Here is a 15,060-nt window from a genome sequence, read left to right as displayed (position 1 = left end):
AATATTCTGTATTTTCCAAACACAAGGCAGATAGAGGGAAGCCTGGCCTGGTTTTAATATTCTCCTGAATGAATATTGAACAGCTTCATTCCCCAAGACTGATGAGGAATATGGAGCTGCCAGGTTTATCAGCCCCAAAATCTGCTTTACTGGGAGTTATCACCTCTAACCCTCCTCTGTCCCTCCCAAACCTCAACTTTAATGGCTAATTAAAAACTCCAAGGAAAGGGAGGGAAGAAACTCTGAAAATTTCACTTAGTATTCAAAAAAACCAAACCAGTAGTATTTTCATTATAGAACCTGCAATTGTTACATAAAATACTGTAAAACAAAACATACCAGAAAGAGAAACAAGAAAATTTGGATTGTTTAAAAATAAATAAAGCAACAAAACTACTTGATTATTACCCTTTAAAATGTGTTATGACTGTTGTGATCAACTGATGATGCTGAGCACAAACTAACTGGTGTTAGTCCCAGTTTAAATGGGTAAAAAGAGCAATTAGAATGTGATTTTTACATACCTATGCCTTTGTTTAACAAAGATTCTCATGGAATTTTCTTCCAAGCTTTGTTTTTTTTGTTTAAAACACAAAGGAACCTCCCAAACCCAGGAAATAATGACAGAGCAGCATCACTTGGCCTCCTGTACCACACTCAGCTCCACTCCCAAACCTGGAGGCTGGAATTAAAATGGAAACTCTATTATTTCCAGCACTGAGAATATTATCCAAATGATTTCCAAAAAGGAATTCCAAAAATAACCCACCACCTGTGAGTCACTCCAAGCCTTCCCCAGTTCTCTTCCCAAGAGCCCCATCCCGACTCCCAGAGGTTTGACACCCCCATGGGGACATTGGAGGGGAGGGAACGGGAACATGAGGAGATTGCAGGATGGAAAGGTGTAACATAGATTAAATTAACAACACGATAAACAGGGAAAACTTGCCTGTCACCCCTCTGGCACCTCCCAGTGCCTCTCCAGGAGTCCCTGATGTCCCCCTGCCCACGGTGACACCGTGAGCAGACACTTGGTTCACTGGTAGGAATTTTTCATGTCTCCCCAGCTTTCTTTCTCCTTCACACCTATTGGTTCCTGCTACTAATCCAACTCCAAGTCCTTGGGCCTAAAGTTCTCTTTTGGATTCTCCTTGATGCTGCCAAGAGCACAAAGAGCTCAAGCCCTGCCTGGCACTTTCTGTTATAATTTAACATAAGGGTGGGCTGATTAACCACAGGCAATCAGGATATTACCATTCTCTTATTTGGACTAATATCTCTTCTTTGGGCTTACATTTCACTAATAAATGACACTTTTGTTGGTTTTTACTGAGTAACTATTTTCAATCAACCTCACACTTTAACCATAAGTTTAAAGAATAACTGTTCAGGTTCTGTATTAATATTAAATTACCAGAACCACATTTTTTTGTGGCAAAAACAGCCAGGCTGCCCTGTATTTTATTAGCCTCCAATTTGCTCAGCAGTGTCCTCTTGAGCTGTGTGAGTGGCTCGTGTAGGCTCACAACACCCCCCACATGGTCCTGATTACGCCCACCAGGCCAACACGCTCCCGGAGAACTTTCCCAGACACGTTCCTAATGGGATGTCACGTTAAATCTGACAGCAGGAGATAAAGCAACTCCACCCTAATTACAGCATCTCCAAAAGGGGCATTTTGGAATGATGGGCACAACATTATTGACGGTGGCAGTGCCCCAACCCAAGGAGGAGTTTTTAGACAACCGGGATTCTTACGCAGCTTCCTTGGATATCCAGAGCTGTCAACATCTTGGAAATAGATGCTCCTAACTGCCAAGCTCAGGGAAACGTCACAGATTTGACTACTCTCTTAATGCTTCATGACTAATTCCTCAGAGACACCCTCAAAAGCCCCAAAATGTTGTCTTAGGGTAGAAACTTCCAGTGGGGAATCAATTGGGAGCAAACGAGACGCTCGTGTTGAAATGTTGGGCGCTGTTTAAGGGAACAAATGAGTGAAGAAAGGAGTGGATCTGAACATATGCCACCGCACTGAAGTTGCTAAAAGGGTCTGTTGGAAGAATATTTGCTTTCCAGGGAAGCTAATATGCCACAAGAAGGGCCGGTGATGAAAGAGCCCCGGAGTCGCGTGGAAATCCAAATATAGCGACAGACACAATTATTTTACTAATTGCTAATGAATGCAGTCAAGTGGCTTCAAAAAGCCAAACTTCGCTTGGACTACTTCGGGTTTTGACCTCTGCATGAGCAAATGCATTTCAAACCCGAGCCCACCAAACCTGATTAACGGCGCCAGCCGAGGCCGGGCACGGAGCGGCGGCTTTTCCCCCCCCCCCACCATATCTATCACATGGCCCCGAGGATAGTTAAATGAACCTTAAAATGGCTACAAACAGCTCAATGACTACACAGACTCCTGCCAATTAGAAATAATTAGGCAGTGATTTTGGCGGGGAGGCTTTTTAAGTGCATCCATAATGATGCGGCGGCGCTGATTAGCGCTCTCAGCCGGCCCCGCTCAAACGGCCCCGCGATAATTATGCGGCGCTCACAAAGCCTCGCACATCTCTGTACTTCACCTCCCCGCGCCGAAAAAAATCCACTTCATTACCTCCAGTAATTAATCCGCCATTAATTGCAGGAAAAAGGCCCAGTTTACCAGGCTTCGTTTCTAATTATCTTATAAATAGTTATGGTTCTAATTAATGTGTTCATTAGGCTGGATATCTCTCTCAAAGCCACGCTCAGAGCAAAGGTGCCGCTTTTGAGAGAGGAAGCCTAACTAGCCATAAGGTGAGGCCATTTTGGTTGTATTTGCTTTTATTTTAGTATATTCAACCTCCTAATTGGCATTTAAAATCTAATTTGGAAGAACTTCAAGAAGACTATATAGGAGAAAAATAGGAAAAAGGGGTTTCTCGGGTTTTTTTCCCCGTTCTCCAATCAAGAAGCTCAGAGCTTTAACAGGCAAACTTTTAGCAAATCTTTTTGATATGGACTGGGAACAGATTTTCAGCGCTATGCCACAGATTAATTTAAATTCTATCACAATGCAGCTCATCCCTGCATGTTTTCACAGAGGAGAAGCAAAAACTAGAGAAGAAAAATAGATATCTAAGAGTATATGAATAATTTAAAATAATAAAACCATACTACTGCCCTCGCCTTCACTTCCAGGATATAAATCAGCGGCACAGAACTACAACAAAAATTTAAATCATTATTTCAGCTGAGCATAATCTAAACCTTTCAATTCATTGAGAGATTTTCACTTTGCATTAAGAGGAGATGATACGACCCAATGAAAGCCACAACTGGAGACTCTCTTAAAGGAATATTTATGGATAATCCACTCCAGATTGAAAGCATATGTGTCACAGGACTTTGGAGGTTTGCATATAAATATTTGCAGAAAACTTAAAAATTCTGTATTAAAAAAAAAATCTACAGGAATGCAACCAAAATATGTTAGTTATGCTTAAAATTACGGTATAGATGTTAAATTCCCACCTTCTCCTAGATTTTAGTTGTTTTACATACACATTATAGTTAAATAAATCTCTCTCCAGTGCAAACAAATACAAGTTTTCATATTTTTTCATAATGTGATCACTTATTTAGCATCCATTTTTTTTTTGCTCACATAGTTACTCAAACCCTATTTTAACAGCAAAAAGACAAAAACTCTACATGTGCCTGAAATTATCTCCATTTTTTTTGATAACCTTTTCTTCCTGTAACATCACACCTCAGTAAAATCTGGAATCACTGAAGTCAAGTGCAGCTTTGCCAAAGTTTGATGCTAATAAACCTGGATTAGGACCAGATGAAGCCTTATCAGCTCTCCATGTTCTGGCTTTTGGATTTTTGGGAGACTCAGTGCCTTCCCTTGGAAAATGGAAAACTCCAAGCGTCTCAAAGTTCAGATGTGGGAGAACCAGCACTAAAGGATGAAAGGGACAGTCAGGGAAGAGCCACAGTATCCCAATTTTATTCAGCTTTATCTGTCTGGCATGAACCCGCTCCCAAAGCTCACTCTGGCCATGATACCAAAATTAGAAGCTGCCCACCTGGATCTTGAAGGACAATTGATTTTTCTGGGATAAAATTTGTTTGAAAGGTACCAAAAGCCCTGAGTGCAGCAGGGACTGTCCTGCTCACACACAGCCAGGTCCTGCTACGGAGCAAAGGCTGAAATCCTGGACCAAAGGGAGCAAAGAACTCCAGGGCACAGGTGGTGGTTTATAGAGAACCATGGAATCACAGGATGGTTGGGTGGGAAGGGAATTGAAAGCTTATCCAGTGCCACCCCTACCATGGGCAGGGACACCTTCCACTAGCCCAGGTTGCTCCAACCTGGCCTTGGACACTTCCAGGGATGGGGCAGCCACAGCTTCTCTGGGAAATCCATTCCAGCCTCTCACAGGCAGGAATTTCTTCCCAATATCCCACCTAAACCCACTCTTTTCCAGTTTAAAGCCATTCCCTTCTATCACTCCAGGCCCTTCCTGGATCACCCCCCCAAAGCTGCTTTAGGGCTGTGACATCACCTCACTCCAGCACCCACAACCTCAGGGATGGACTTCACCACATCCAACAACATTCAGGCTGATTTCTTGGAACACATGGGATTGACAGCTCCTTGTGCTCTTCTTCTACAGCACAACTGTTTCTCTTGCTCAGGTTCTTTACATTCTGATGAGTCCCATAGAAAAAAATAGTGTTAACCACTTTTTGCAGCAGAAATACAGGTTTTTTGCCAGCATCTTGAACTAGATTCTGTTACTGCCATGTGTTATTAGAATTAAAAAGAATGAAAGATGGGAATAGAGGAAACAGTAAATTGTTACTACTAAATTCTATTATTTTCATATATCAATAATACTGATAATAGTATAGATATAATATGTACATATAAGTAAATAATAGCTATGTGACAACATAACTATATTAATAATATTGTTATATTAGTTGTCTATTAATATTATGCATTGTACATAATATACATTATGGTACATTATGACATATAATATTTTAATACACTTAATAAACTATAATATAGTTTATATATTAGTATCATATCAATAACATCAATAAATTGATGCTCATATTTTGATTTAACTCCTTCAATTCACTCTGATTTCACTCTTTCACTCCTAGAAACCATCTCTGGGAAGAGCAACAATTCACCCAGCAGAGAGTGAAGGTCTAAGATTCCCAAAGCATCCCAAGACATCTGCTCTGTATTGGTTTGCAGAGCTGCTCCAGAAACACGAGCTCTGCAGCAAGAAAACAGATTCTATTTCATGGCCAGAGCTTTGGGAGCAAAGAAAAAGAGGATTAAAGAGAACAGTTAAAATACACGATGGTTCAGAACGGAGAGATGTCGAAATCAAAACCAATCCTCCACTAAGGGATCACGTTCTTGAGTGCCTTTCCCAAACAGAAAACTGAAGTGTTCCAACAAACCAACCTGCACATCCACCTTTCCCAAAGGGAGAAATAAGAGGGTTTACAAAAACAAGCAGCTCAACTCCAAACATCTTCTGTGCCCACAACACCTGGACCGCTCAGAAACCAAGTTTCTGTGTCATGAGGCTCGAGGCTCAGCCTAAATGAACAGCACTTATGCATTCACAGCTTTTTTAAGGCTGGTTTTTGTTTTATCCCAGTGAAAGGCATCAAAGGCCCTGTCCCTGGCAGCTCTGTGCCCTCACTGAGAACTGGAGGGCCCTCGGCACTGCCTTGGGAAGTTTGATTTCCCCAAGCGGTCAATTAGGGTTGGGAATGTGCTCCTGGGGGGGGCTGGTGCTCCAGGACATCTTCAGGGCTTCACCTCCATGGCTTCCCAGGACAGCCAGGGACACAAACTGCTCAGATCTGCTTGGGAAAAGTCAATTACTGCAATTAAAAACCGGATTTTTAGAGACTGTTGGTGAGACAACCTGGAACTCAACAGGAGCCTAAATAAAACTGCAGGGTTTGACATAATGGGGGAAACACATGATTTGATGTTACCAACCACAGAAAAACTAAAGATCACATGAGCAAACTCAGCGATCTGAATTTCACTTTATTTGAAGTTTCATGGGAGAAATGCTACAGTATCTTAATTAAATATATATTAATATGAATTAAATATATGTTCTAATGGACCAGAGGCTTCCAACTTTCCCACCAGTAAGAAGAGAGACAAATATGTAATATTTACACTGATTCCTTGCATAATCATGTGGGTCTGTACAGCTGGTTGTACATGAATGTGTTCATTTGTGTAGCAAGGACAGGAGTAAAAAATATCCTAAGGAGCAGATCAATACTTTAAAGGAATAGAGGCTCCAGTAGCTACAGCCAGGGAAAAAAAAAAAAAAAAAAAAAAAAAAAAAAAAAAAAAAAAGCAATTCTAGAAGCATGGAATGGTTTGGGTTGGAATTTCCAAAGCAATATGCTGATTAAATAGCATTGTTTGATTTTTGATAGGACTCCTGTCTGCTTCTCCTTGGAAAATTCTTGGATCCATTTCCAAAAGAGGTATTTTCAAAGTCTTTTTATAGATTAAGAGTCTTAAGAGCTTCTCTACGTGTGCCCAACCTCATTCTTTGCAGTTGTCTGGTCAGTTCTTGTTTCTTCCAGCAGAGAAAGGGCCGTGTTTGTCCCAGTCCCTGTCCCAGTCCCTGTCCTGCTGCTCCCCCTCAGTTCTGCTGCTGTTCCTCAGCTTTCCCTTCCATCTCCTCCCCAGCAGACAAACCAACCCACCCTGTGTGATGGTTGTGGGCTGGTCAGGCCAGAAAACCTTCCCTTCATTCCCTCAGCCTTCCCTTCTCCTGGAACATCACCTGTGCTGACACTCAGTCCCACAGCAGGACCTCTGCTCTTCTCTGAAACAACTTTAATCAGTTTTAATCAACTTTAAAGCAGACATCTGCATCAGACTGAAATTTAGTCTTTCTTCACAACATCCTTAAGATGTCTTCTAATTTTACACAATTAGATTGAGCCATTCCTTTACAGCCTGTAAGTAAAACCTGTATTTTGAATACAATTTAGCATAGACTGTGTCTTGATCCAACAGTTTTTATCAGCTGATAAGTCAGGTTTTAATTTGGAAAGACTCTGACACATTAATACCCCTCTAAAACAATATGGAGAAAAGAGATTAACTGAAGAGAGACCCATTTCAAGTAACACAAATACAAAAGCACTCAATGATAATATCTTTAAAAAGTGTTAACATTTCACTGTGCAATACTGACCTTTCACTAAAATACATAATAGCAATGGATAAGAAGATATTAAAAAAGGAAATTCTCAAAGACCAAAGGAGAAGTCGGTGGGATTTTACTATGATTTATTTAATGGCCCCTTTCCCCCTGCATTGTTCTTAAATAGTACAAATTCTAACTGCTAAACACAAAGAATTCTGCCAAGCTGTGAGGGTTGAGCCTCAGTTAATTCTAGTTTACATTGCTGGGTAGTGGCAGCTTCACTCCACAAGCTGCTTTTCCTGCTCAAAATCAAGTTTATTCCAAAGCAACCCCAAAGAAGCAGGTCCCTGCCCCTGGACTGCAACAACTGCACACATTTCAATATTAAATTAATTAGGCTGGAAGGATGGTAAAGAAATAAGATGTAAATGTGTATCCACACACACACTGGGGAAAAAAACCCCTGTACACTGATCAAACAGCTCCTTCAGCAACGCTCCAAAGGCAGCAGGGCTACAGGCACGTTATTTTACACTTAAAATTTCCTCTCCTTCACTATCTGTAGATGTACTTGGGGAGTTTGGGTCAGTTTTTAAGCTGAACTGCATTAAAGGTATTACAAAGCAGCAGTCTGGTGTTTAACATAAAGCAAAAAGCCAAAAACACTTGGCAGACAATAAAGCAAACTTGCATATTTAAAGGCAATTATAGTGGGATACTCTGTAATCACAGGATTGTAGGAAATCAAGGAATACAGGGTAACATTTGGGGGTTAATTCTATTTAAAGCTCAGTGAATTAGAAGATTTGTGCTATGAGCTCTGATGCAGAGTATTTTCTATATGATTACATATATATATATATGATTAACTTGCAAGAACAATCACAGTGAAAACTCCAAAAATATTAACCCGGCTCCATCCACCCGGGAATTACACGAGGGCTGAGCTTCCCCATCCCAGAGAAGCACAATATTCTAATAAGAACTCTCCTAATCTTCAGCCAGCAATAATTTCCAGCTGATATTATTATTCTCATTTCCTTGAATAATATCCATACTCCAGGGCCATTTTCCTCCTCATATTCAATATCGTGCGTGCTCGGATGGAGATTCCTGTCCTCATATCCTGTCACAGTATCAATCACTGCCTCCTGTCCACTCAATCCCCGTTTGATTTATCAGCCACCAGCTCTCTGGACTCCATAACTCGACCCAAACCATTTTAGCAAGACAGTGACAAATCACACCCGGGATCACATCAACCTGTTCCACTTAGGAAAGTCGGGAAGGGGAGCTGTGACATCCCTGCACCGGCACCCCCCGCTCCCCCCCTTCCCCAGCCTGATGTATATTAATGAGGAGCTGCTATTCGCAATGCTCCTTCCACATCAGCATCTAATATGATCAAATTAGGAAATGGGATGATTTATTAAATTCCTGTGGAGCTCAAATATTCCTTCCCCTCGCCGGGTGGATGCAGAGAGGGAGCTGTTGCTTCCAATTTCCCCGCCCGGGCTGTGCCGGCGCTTCCACGGGCGAATTATTGGCTTTAAAAAAAAAAAAAAAAGGCTGCGAGGAGGCGAAATGTTATTAAGCAAATGCTCAGTAAAACAAACTAAATCGGTTTTAAAAATTCCTAATTTAATGTAAAATCTCGCTCGTTTCGCCCAAATTCAGTTTGTGATCTTATTAAGTCGCATTTGCATCGCGCTGCCTCGCTGCAGGACAGCTCGGAATTTATGGCATTACCAGGAAGCCCCACTTTTTTCCACTCTAAAAAAAAACCTGCTTCTAAAACAAAATACTTACAAATGCACAGGTTTCCTTCTCAAACAAAGCATGAACGTTACCAAGAAGCCCCATTTTTACGACTCTAAAAACTGCGTCCCAAATAACAGAGTTACAAACGCAGAAGTTTTGTCCTCCTCTCAAATCAAGTGCAAACATCACCAGGAAGCCCCACTGGCTTTGACTATAAAAACGGCTTCTAAAACAAAATATTTATAAATGCACAAGTTTTCTTCTCAAATATGGCACAAACATTACCAGGAAGACCCATTTTTTTTTTGACTCAAAAAAAAACACATGTCAAATAAAATAGCTATAAATGCACAAGTTCCCTTATCTTCTCAAATGCAGCACAAGCATCACCAGGAAGCCTCATTTTTTTGACCCTATAAACTGCTTCTAAAATAAAATAGTTATAAATGCACAGGTTTTCTTCTCCAATAAAGTACAAAAATATGGGTTTGGGTTACAAATAAAACCTACTTAAAATCTTTTTGAATGTGTCATTATAAAAATCCAACTGTCCCAATTAAAATTGGATATATTTCAGTGGTTTACACTGTTGGAGATCTGTAGATCATTCACTCAAACACCTATTAAAGCTAAAAATCACTTTATTATTAAAGTTATTTTAAAAAAAAATGCATTGCAGCCACATAGACTTTTAACAACACCTTCACTACCTTGAAAAATCAACTTAAATCTTAGTTTGACAGGGGACTGTGGAGGGAAAAGACATTACAGGATACAGAATTTGTGCCATTTGCATGATTGACACCAAAAATTCCAGGGATTTAAGACACCACATGATGGATCTTAACACCCAGTAATAAGCTTGTTTTCTAAGGTCAGACCCCTAATTAATAAAATTAAATTTAAAATGACCTAAAGGTGATAACACTGGGAAGGTACAAGGGGAATGTTACAAATCCAGGGGGCACAGAGATGATCTTCCCTTTCCTGCTGCATCCCAAACTGCTGCTCTCCTGTGGGGCAGGAGCTTTCCCTCCCTCCCCTGGCAATGCACAAGTTGGGGATCCACAGGAATATTCCAGTGGGTGCCACACTGCAGGAACTCAAGGTGCTGCCTGAGTTACTTTTATCAGTTATTTACAGCTGTTTCCTTCAGTATCTACCTGTAAAAGTCACATGAAAAGAAGTTGTCCCACCCCAGGCAAAGAAAATGAGGAATTCCAGCTGGAATTCATGAAAATTCCATTTCAGCAGCACAAATTCCTACATTTCCTGAGACAAACTGTCTCTGCATCTCTACATTTGAGTGGATTTTCCTTGTCTGATTTCTTTTTAAATTCCACTTGTGGTATCCACAACCTCCACAGCTTAATTCCTTTATCCCTAAGATCCATCTCTTATTTCCCAGGACCTGCCCCCACCTGACATCCCTCCCTCCACACCTGCCCCAGGTCAGACATGGGAGGAGGTGGGAAACCCTCAATCCTTCATCATCTTTTCCCATCACTTTTGCTCTTATCTTGATTTTTTATACCCCTCCATCACATTCCCTCTTTCCCCCAGGACCCCTTTTCCAGCCTGAAGAATCCTGAAGTCCTGAGTCCTCTGTGGAAAGCTGGTCAGCCCTTGGACTGAGTGATTTTGAGGCAAAAAAGGAGATTATTTGGCATCACTGCAACTGCCTCAACACCACGAGCAGGGCAAACACAGGCCTGGGGTAGCAGCAAGGATTTAACTCTGCTCCAAAAAATCAGATTAATCCACAGCTTCTCAGGGTAACATTGCAGCAGACTCGGGGAAAAAAAGACAATAAAGGGCTTAATGTGTCCTGTTGGGTTTAGTTCTAAGCTTTTAGACTCTTCTGGTATCATTTAGGATGTTATTTATAAATATTTTCCCTGAAGAATCACGTCTGTGCACAGGAAATGCATTTAAAGCAACATGCAGCTCTACCCTCTATAGGGCTGCAGAGCTGGAATGTTTTACACATAAAATATATTATACCCAATATTTGTCATGTTTTTAGGTGCCTAATTTCCATATATTGCAATGATGATTAAAATCATCAAACCCCTTGGAAAAGAGACCATTAGGTTACTGCTAATGAAAGCTGCAATTTTGTCTTCTTACAATAAAACCCCTTTTTAAATCAGTTTATCACATTTCCTAACGCTGAGTACGTGACAGGCTGAAAAACCTTCGTTTTCACCTCATCCTTTGCACTTTTCAGTGGCTTAAAACTGATTTTCTTAACAGAAGAGGTGGATATTCCCAGGAATATTTCTACAGGCAGCACAGCAGCTTATCTGGGGTGTCCAGCTCCGATGCTGAGGATTCTCAGAGACACATCAGGCAGTTTAAATAACCAAATTTCTACTACAAAGGCACTGCAGCAATAAGTGTTCAGGCAACTATTGTAATGAACAGCTGGGAAAAACTCAGGGCAGAATACAAATAAGAGGAAGTGGAATATTCTCATCTTTCAACAGCAATTTATCAACATTTAGAGGCAACAATTCTACTGTTTGGTATATAAATATAGACAAATGTATATAAATAACAGGTTTAATAAATTCTTAGTGCAGAGACACAAAATTACTTGGCTGAAGATTTGTAAATACACACCAAAACAGCTCTGATCTGCCTGATACACTCAATTAATTTAAAACCAATCGAAAATGCTAACAGTAATTCTGGTTCAACTTAGGTTACCAAACTTCTTAATTGAAAAGTATACACAAATTGAGCTGCTTCTAATTAAAAAAGTAAAGCAAATTTCATAGCACAATTTGCAACTTCTGAGCCAGATTTAAATATTGGAATTGTGGTTATTATTGAAAACATTCATTTGTCACAAAGAAATTTAAGACAAAATTCAGCACTGTAGATATCTTAAATATTAATAAAAAACTGCATAACTAAATGCTCATCTTTTTCCAAGGGGAAATACAGATGAGAAAACAAGTTTATTCTGATCTTCAGGGAGCCAATGTTGGGAATTATGGAAACCGGTAACCAGAAAAAATCCACAAGGAATTTTAAGGTGATTCTGTGAAAACAAGTGACTTTATTCATGCTTTTTGCACTTGGTCAGATGCAAAATAAACAACTTCTCTCCAAATTGTTTCACCAGTGTAACTGAAAGATTTTTTGGATGAAAAGCCCTCCAGAGGGATTTCAAATCAGGAGGAGTTCCAAGGGGAATGGAGTTTGCAGGAACACCCATATCCTTTATTTCTGGTGTATTCCAAGCTTGGTAATCGGGATATTTTAACTTCACGTTGTTACAGTGAACATACTATTTTTTTTTCCCTAGGGAAGAGTCTTACCTTCTGGTTCTACTTTTTGACCTGGATCTTTGGGACCTGTAGGATTTGCCTCTGCCCCTGGATCGGCTCCGGCTGCGCTTCCTCCTGGAGCCGTAGGAAGAGCTGCTGCTGGATCTGTGCCTGCGCCTGCAACACAACCAGGCTGGGGGTGGGTCACTGCCCCTCAAAACCCAAAGGAACGGGCACAAAACCCCTGAAAATGACTTCAAAACGAGGTACCAACCTGTGGGGTTTGGACTGTGCCCCAGAAGCCTCAAATCCCACTATTCCTCTGGAACAAGGGACTCCCGTTCCCATGGGCAGTGCTGCCTCAAAGAGCTGATGCTCCCAAACACCCAGGCCAGGCCACAAGAGCTTGGGCTGCTCTCCTCAAAGTGCTCTTAATAATCAACTAATCAGTGTTAATTTATTCCATCTGAGCTGGGGAGTTTCCTCCTGAGTTCAATCAGGAGTCACAGGGGTGTCTTCCTTTGCCCCTCCCACCCAGTTTCCTTTATTCGAAGAATAAATTCTTATATACAAAGGAGAAAACTAAAAGAATAGATACCAAACTACACCAACTAACCCCAAAACTGGGAATGGGGATATCTTTCAGGTCTTAATTTTAAGATTTCCTCTCCATCTCCCTAACAGTTAACTAAGCAACAATTAAAATACTAATGAGAACCTTCATATTTTTGATTGTTTGATTAATATCAAAATATAACACCACAGAAACCCTCCTGTAATTCAGGAGTGATATGTGATTATCCAGTGTGATATCTGATTATCCAGCACAAGGGAAAGGGGCTGCAGGAGCTGGAAAACTGGAAGAGACATACAGGTTAACTGCTAAAGAACAGGTATTCACCTGGCAAAGGAATGTAGCATTCCTGCTGGATGAGGAACAGGAATCTTAGAAACTGCTGTTTTTCATTTATCCCTCAGGGTCAGGGATAAATCCAGCAGGACCCAGCGTGTAAAACTGCCAGGAGCAAATGTCCCAAAATGTCCCTTGGCACAGCCAAGGCTCCAGCCAGACCCTAAAAACAGACCCTTTGGTCTTTCCTGGACCCAATTTCAGTCACTGGTCCCCATCCAGCCCTGGTGTGTGTGGGAGATGGCCATGCCTGCCCTGGACTAATGGGATCAGAGCTCGTGGCAGGAACCCAGGGCTGGGATGGCAGCCCAGGGATGGCAGCCCTTGGCATCCCACCGTGTGCCCTCAGGGCATGGAGAGGCTGGGAAGGAGCACAGGGAAGGGGGTGGAGACGAACAACTGAGACACTCCTCCCAAGCAGTCACCTCTTCCCTCTTCTACCAGCTCCAGGAAGGGCTGTCAGGAGCAGTTCCCAATATATTCACAGGGCAGCCAGACACAAGGAGAGTTTTCCAGCTCCACTTACTACACTGACCACAAGTCAGGCTGAGACAACCAGGATGGGACCATGGAGATGCTCCAAGGGCTGGAGCCCCTCTGGAGCCAGGCTGGGAGAGCTGGGGATGTTCACCTGGAGAAGAGAAGGCTCCAGGGAGAGCTGAGAGCCCCTTCCAGGGCCTAAAGGGGCTCCAGGAGAGCTGGAGAGGGACTGGGGACAAGGGATGGAGGGACAGGACACAGGGAATGGCTTCCCAGTGCCAGAGGGCAGGGCTAGATGGGATATTGGGAAGGAATTATTGGCTGGGAGGGTGGGGAGGCCCTGGCACAGGTTACCCAGAGAAGCTGAAGTGTCCAAGGCCAGGTTGGACAGGGCTTGGAGCAACCTGGGACAGTGGAAGGTGTCCCTGCTGGACAGAAAAAGAAAGTTATTTTACTTGGCTGGGTTTTACCTGTTTTAATGAGGAAGTTCCCTTTGGATCTCCAAATTCCCTGCTTTAGTGCGAAGGTGGTTTGGGTTTTTCTGGCCAGGGGGCTGGGTTTGCTTTCTAAGCTTGCTCAAAATGAAAACATTTCACCAAGAAATCAGAGAAAACTCCATTCAAACACTTCCAGCTCCTGCCACGACACGAAAGAGCTCAGATTGCAAAAATCAGCAAGGACGAATTCCCACAAACGCACCTTTTCTCGTAGTGGGACCAGGACTGGAGATCCCGGGAGCGCGACCTGGACCTGGATTTCCTTCCCGATTTCTTCCGGCTGTAGGTCCTGCTGTCCGAGGAGCTGCTGGAGGAGGAACGTCTGCGGTGCTTCTTCTTCCTCCTGCTCCTGCTCTCCTCCTCCGTGTCCGAGGAGCGGCGGCCCATCTTCGACTGCGGGAAACAAACGGCACGACTGGGAGAACATCTCCTGTCTGCAGTACTTTGGTTCTCATACACATATATATGTATATACACATACACAGCTGAGCCCCCCCAGCTCCCTCAGCCCCTCCTGGTGCTCCACACCCTTCCCCAGCTCCGTTCCCTTCCCTCATCCCCCAGTTTCCAGCACGGACAGGCCGAACTGGTTCATTTTCTCCATCCAAACTTTCCCTTTTCTCGCCCTTTTTTTGCCCCCGATGCAGCAGCTCCTGATCCACAGGGAGGGGCTGGGAACAGCACAAGGGAGGAATTCACCATCAAGGAGGACTCAAACTCCTCCTAAGGATTATCAGAGCCCTGGAGCCAGGGTGAGGAAGCTGCAGCAAGAATGAGTCAGGAGGCAAAGGAACATCCTACTGGAAAAACACCAAATTCTGGACTTGGCATCGACCTCAAGAATTCCCATATTTTCCCCAACAGCTCAATGCAAAATACAAGACAATCCCTTAAGAACCTGGATTTGTTTGATGCTCATGAGAGCT

The 15,060-nt window shown here is 42.5% G+C and overlaps 1 protein-coding gene and 1 long non-coding RNA gene across 4 annotated transcripts in view; one reads left to right on the top strand and one right to left on the bottom strand.

Moving 5' to 3' along the window:
• Positions 1 to 15,060, bottom strand: part of RSRC1 (arginine and serine rich coiled-coil 1) — a 108,171-nt gene that overhangs the window by 90,164 nt on the left and 2,947 nt on the right. For all 3 annotated transcript variants that reach the window (XM_064665730.1, XM_064665732.1, XM_064665731.1), the window contains exons 2-3: positions 14,337 to 14,527; positions 12,299 to 12,424 (exon numbers count right to left, since the gene is read on the bottom strand). In XM_064665730.1, coding sequence (XP_064521800.1) covers positions 12,299 to 12,424; positions 14,337 to 14,527 — 317 coding nt within the window. The remainder of the gene's footprint in view (positions 1 to 12,298; positions 12,425 to 14,336; positions 14,528 to 15,060) is intronic.
• LOC135419401 (uncharacterized) lies at positions 4,579 to 5,366 on the top strand. The gene is made up of 2 exons (XR_010432970.1): positions 4,579 to 4,686; positions 5,164 to 5,366. It is a non-coding gene; the product is annotated as an uncharacterized LOC135419401 (long non-coding RNA).

Source organism: Pseudopipra pipra, chromosome 10 (genome assembly GCF_036250125.1).
Source record: "Pseudopipra pipra isolate bDixPip1 chromosome 10, bDixPip1.hap1, whole genome shotgun sequence".
Lineage (NCBI taxonomy): Eukaryota > Metazoa > Chordata > Aves > Passeriformes > Pipridae > Pseudopipra > Pseudopipra pipra.
This window is presented reverse-complemented; position numbering and strand designations above follow the sequence as displayed.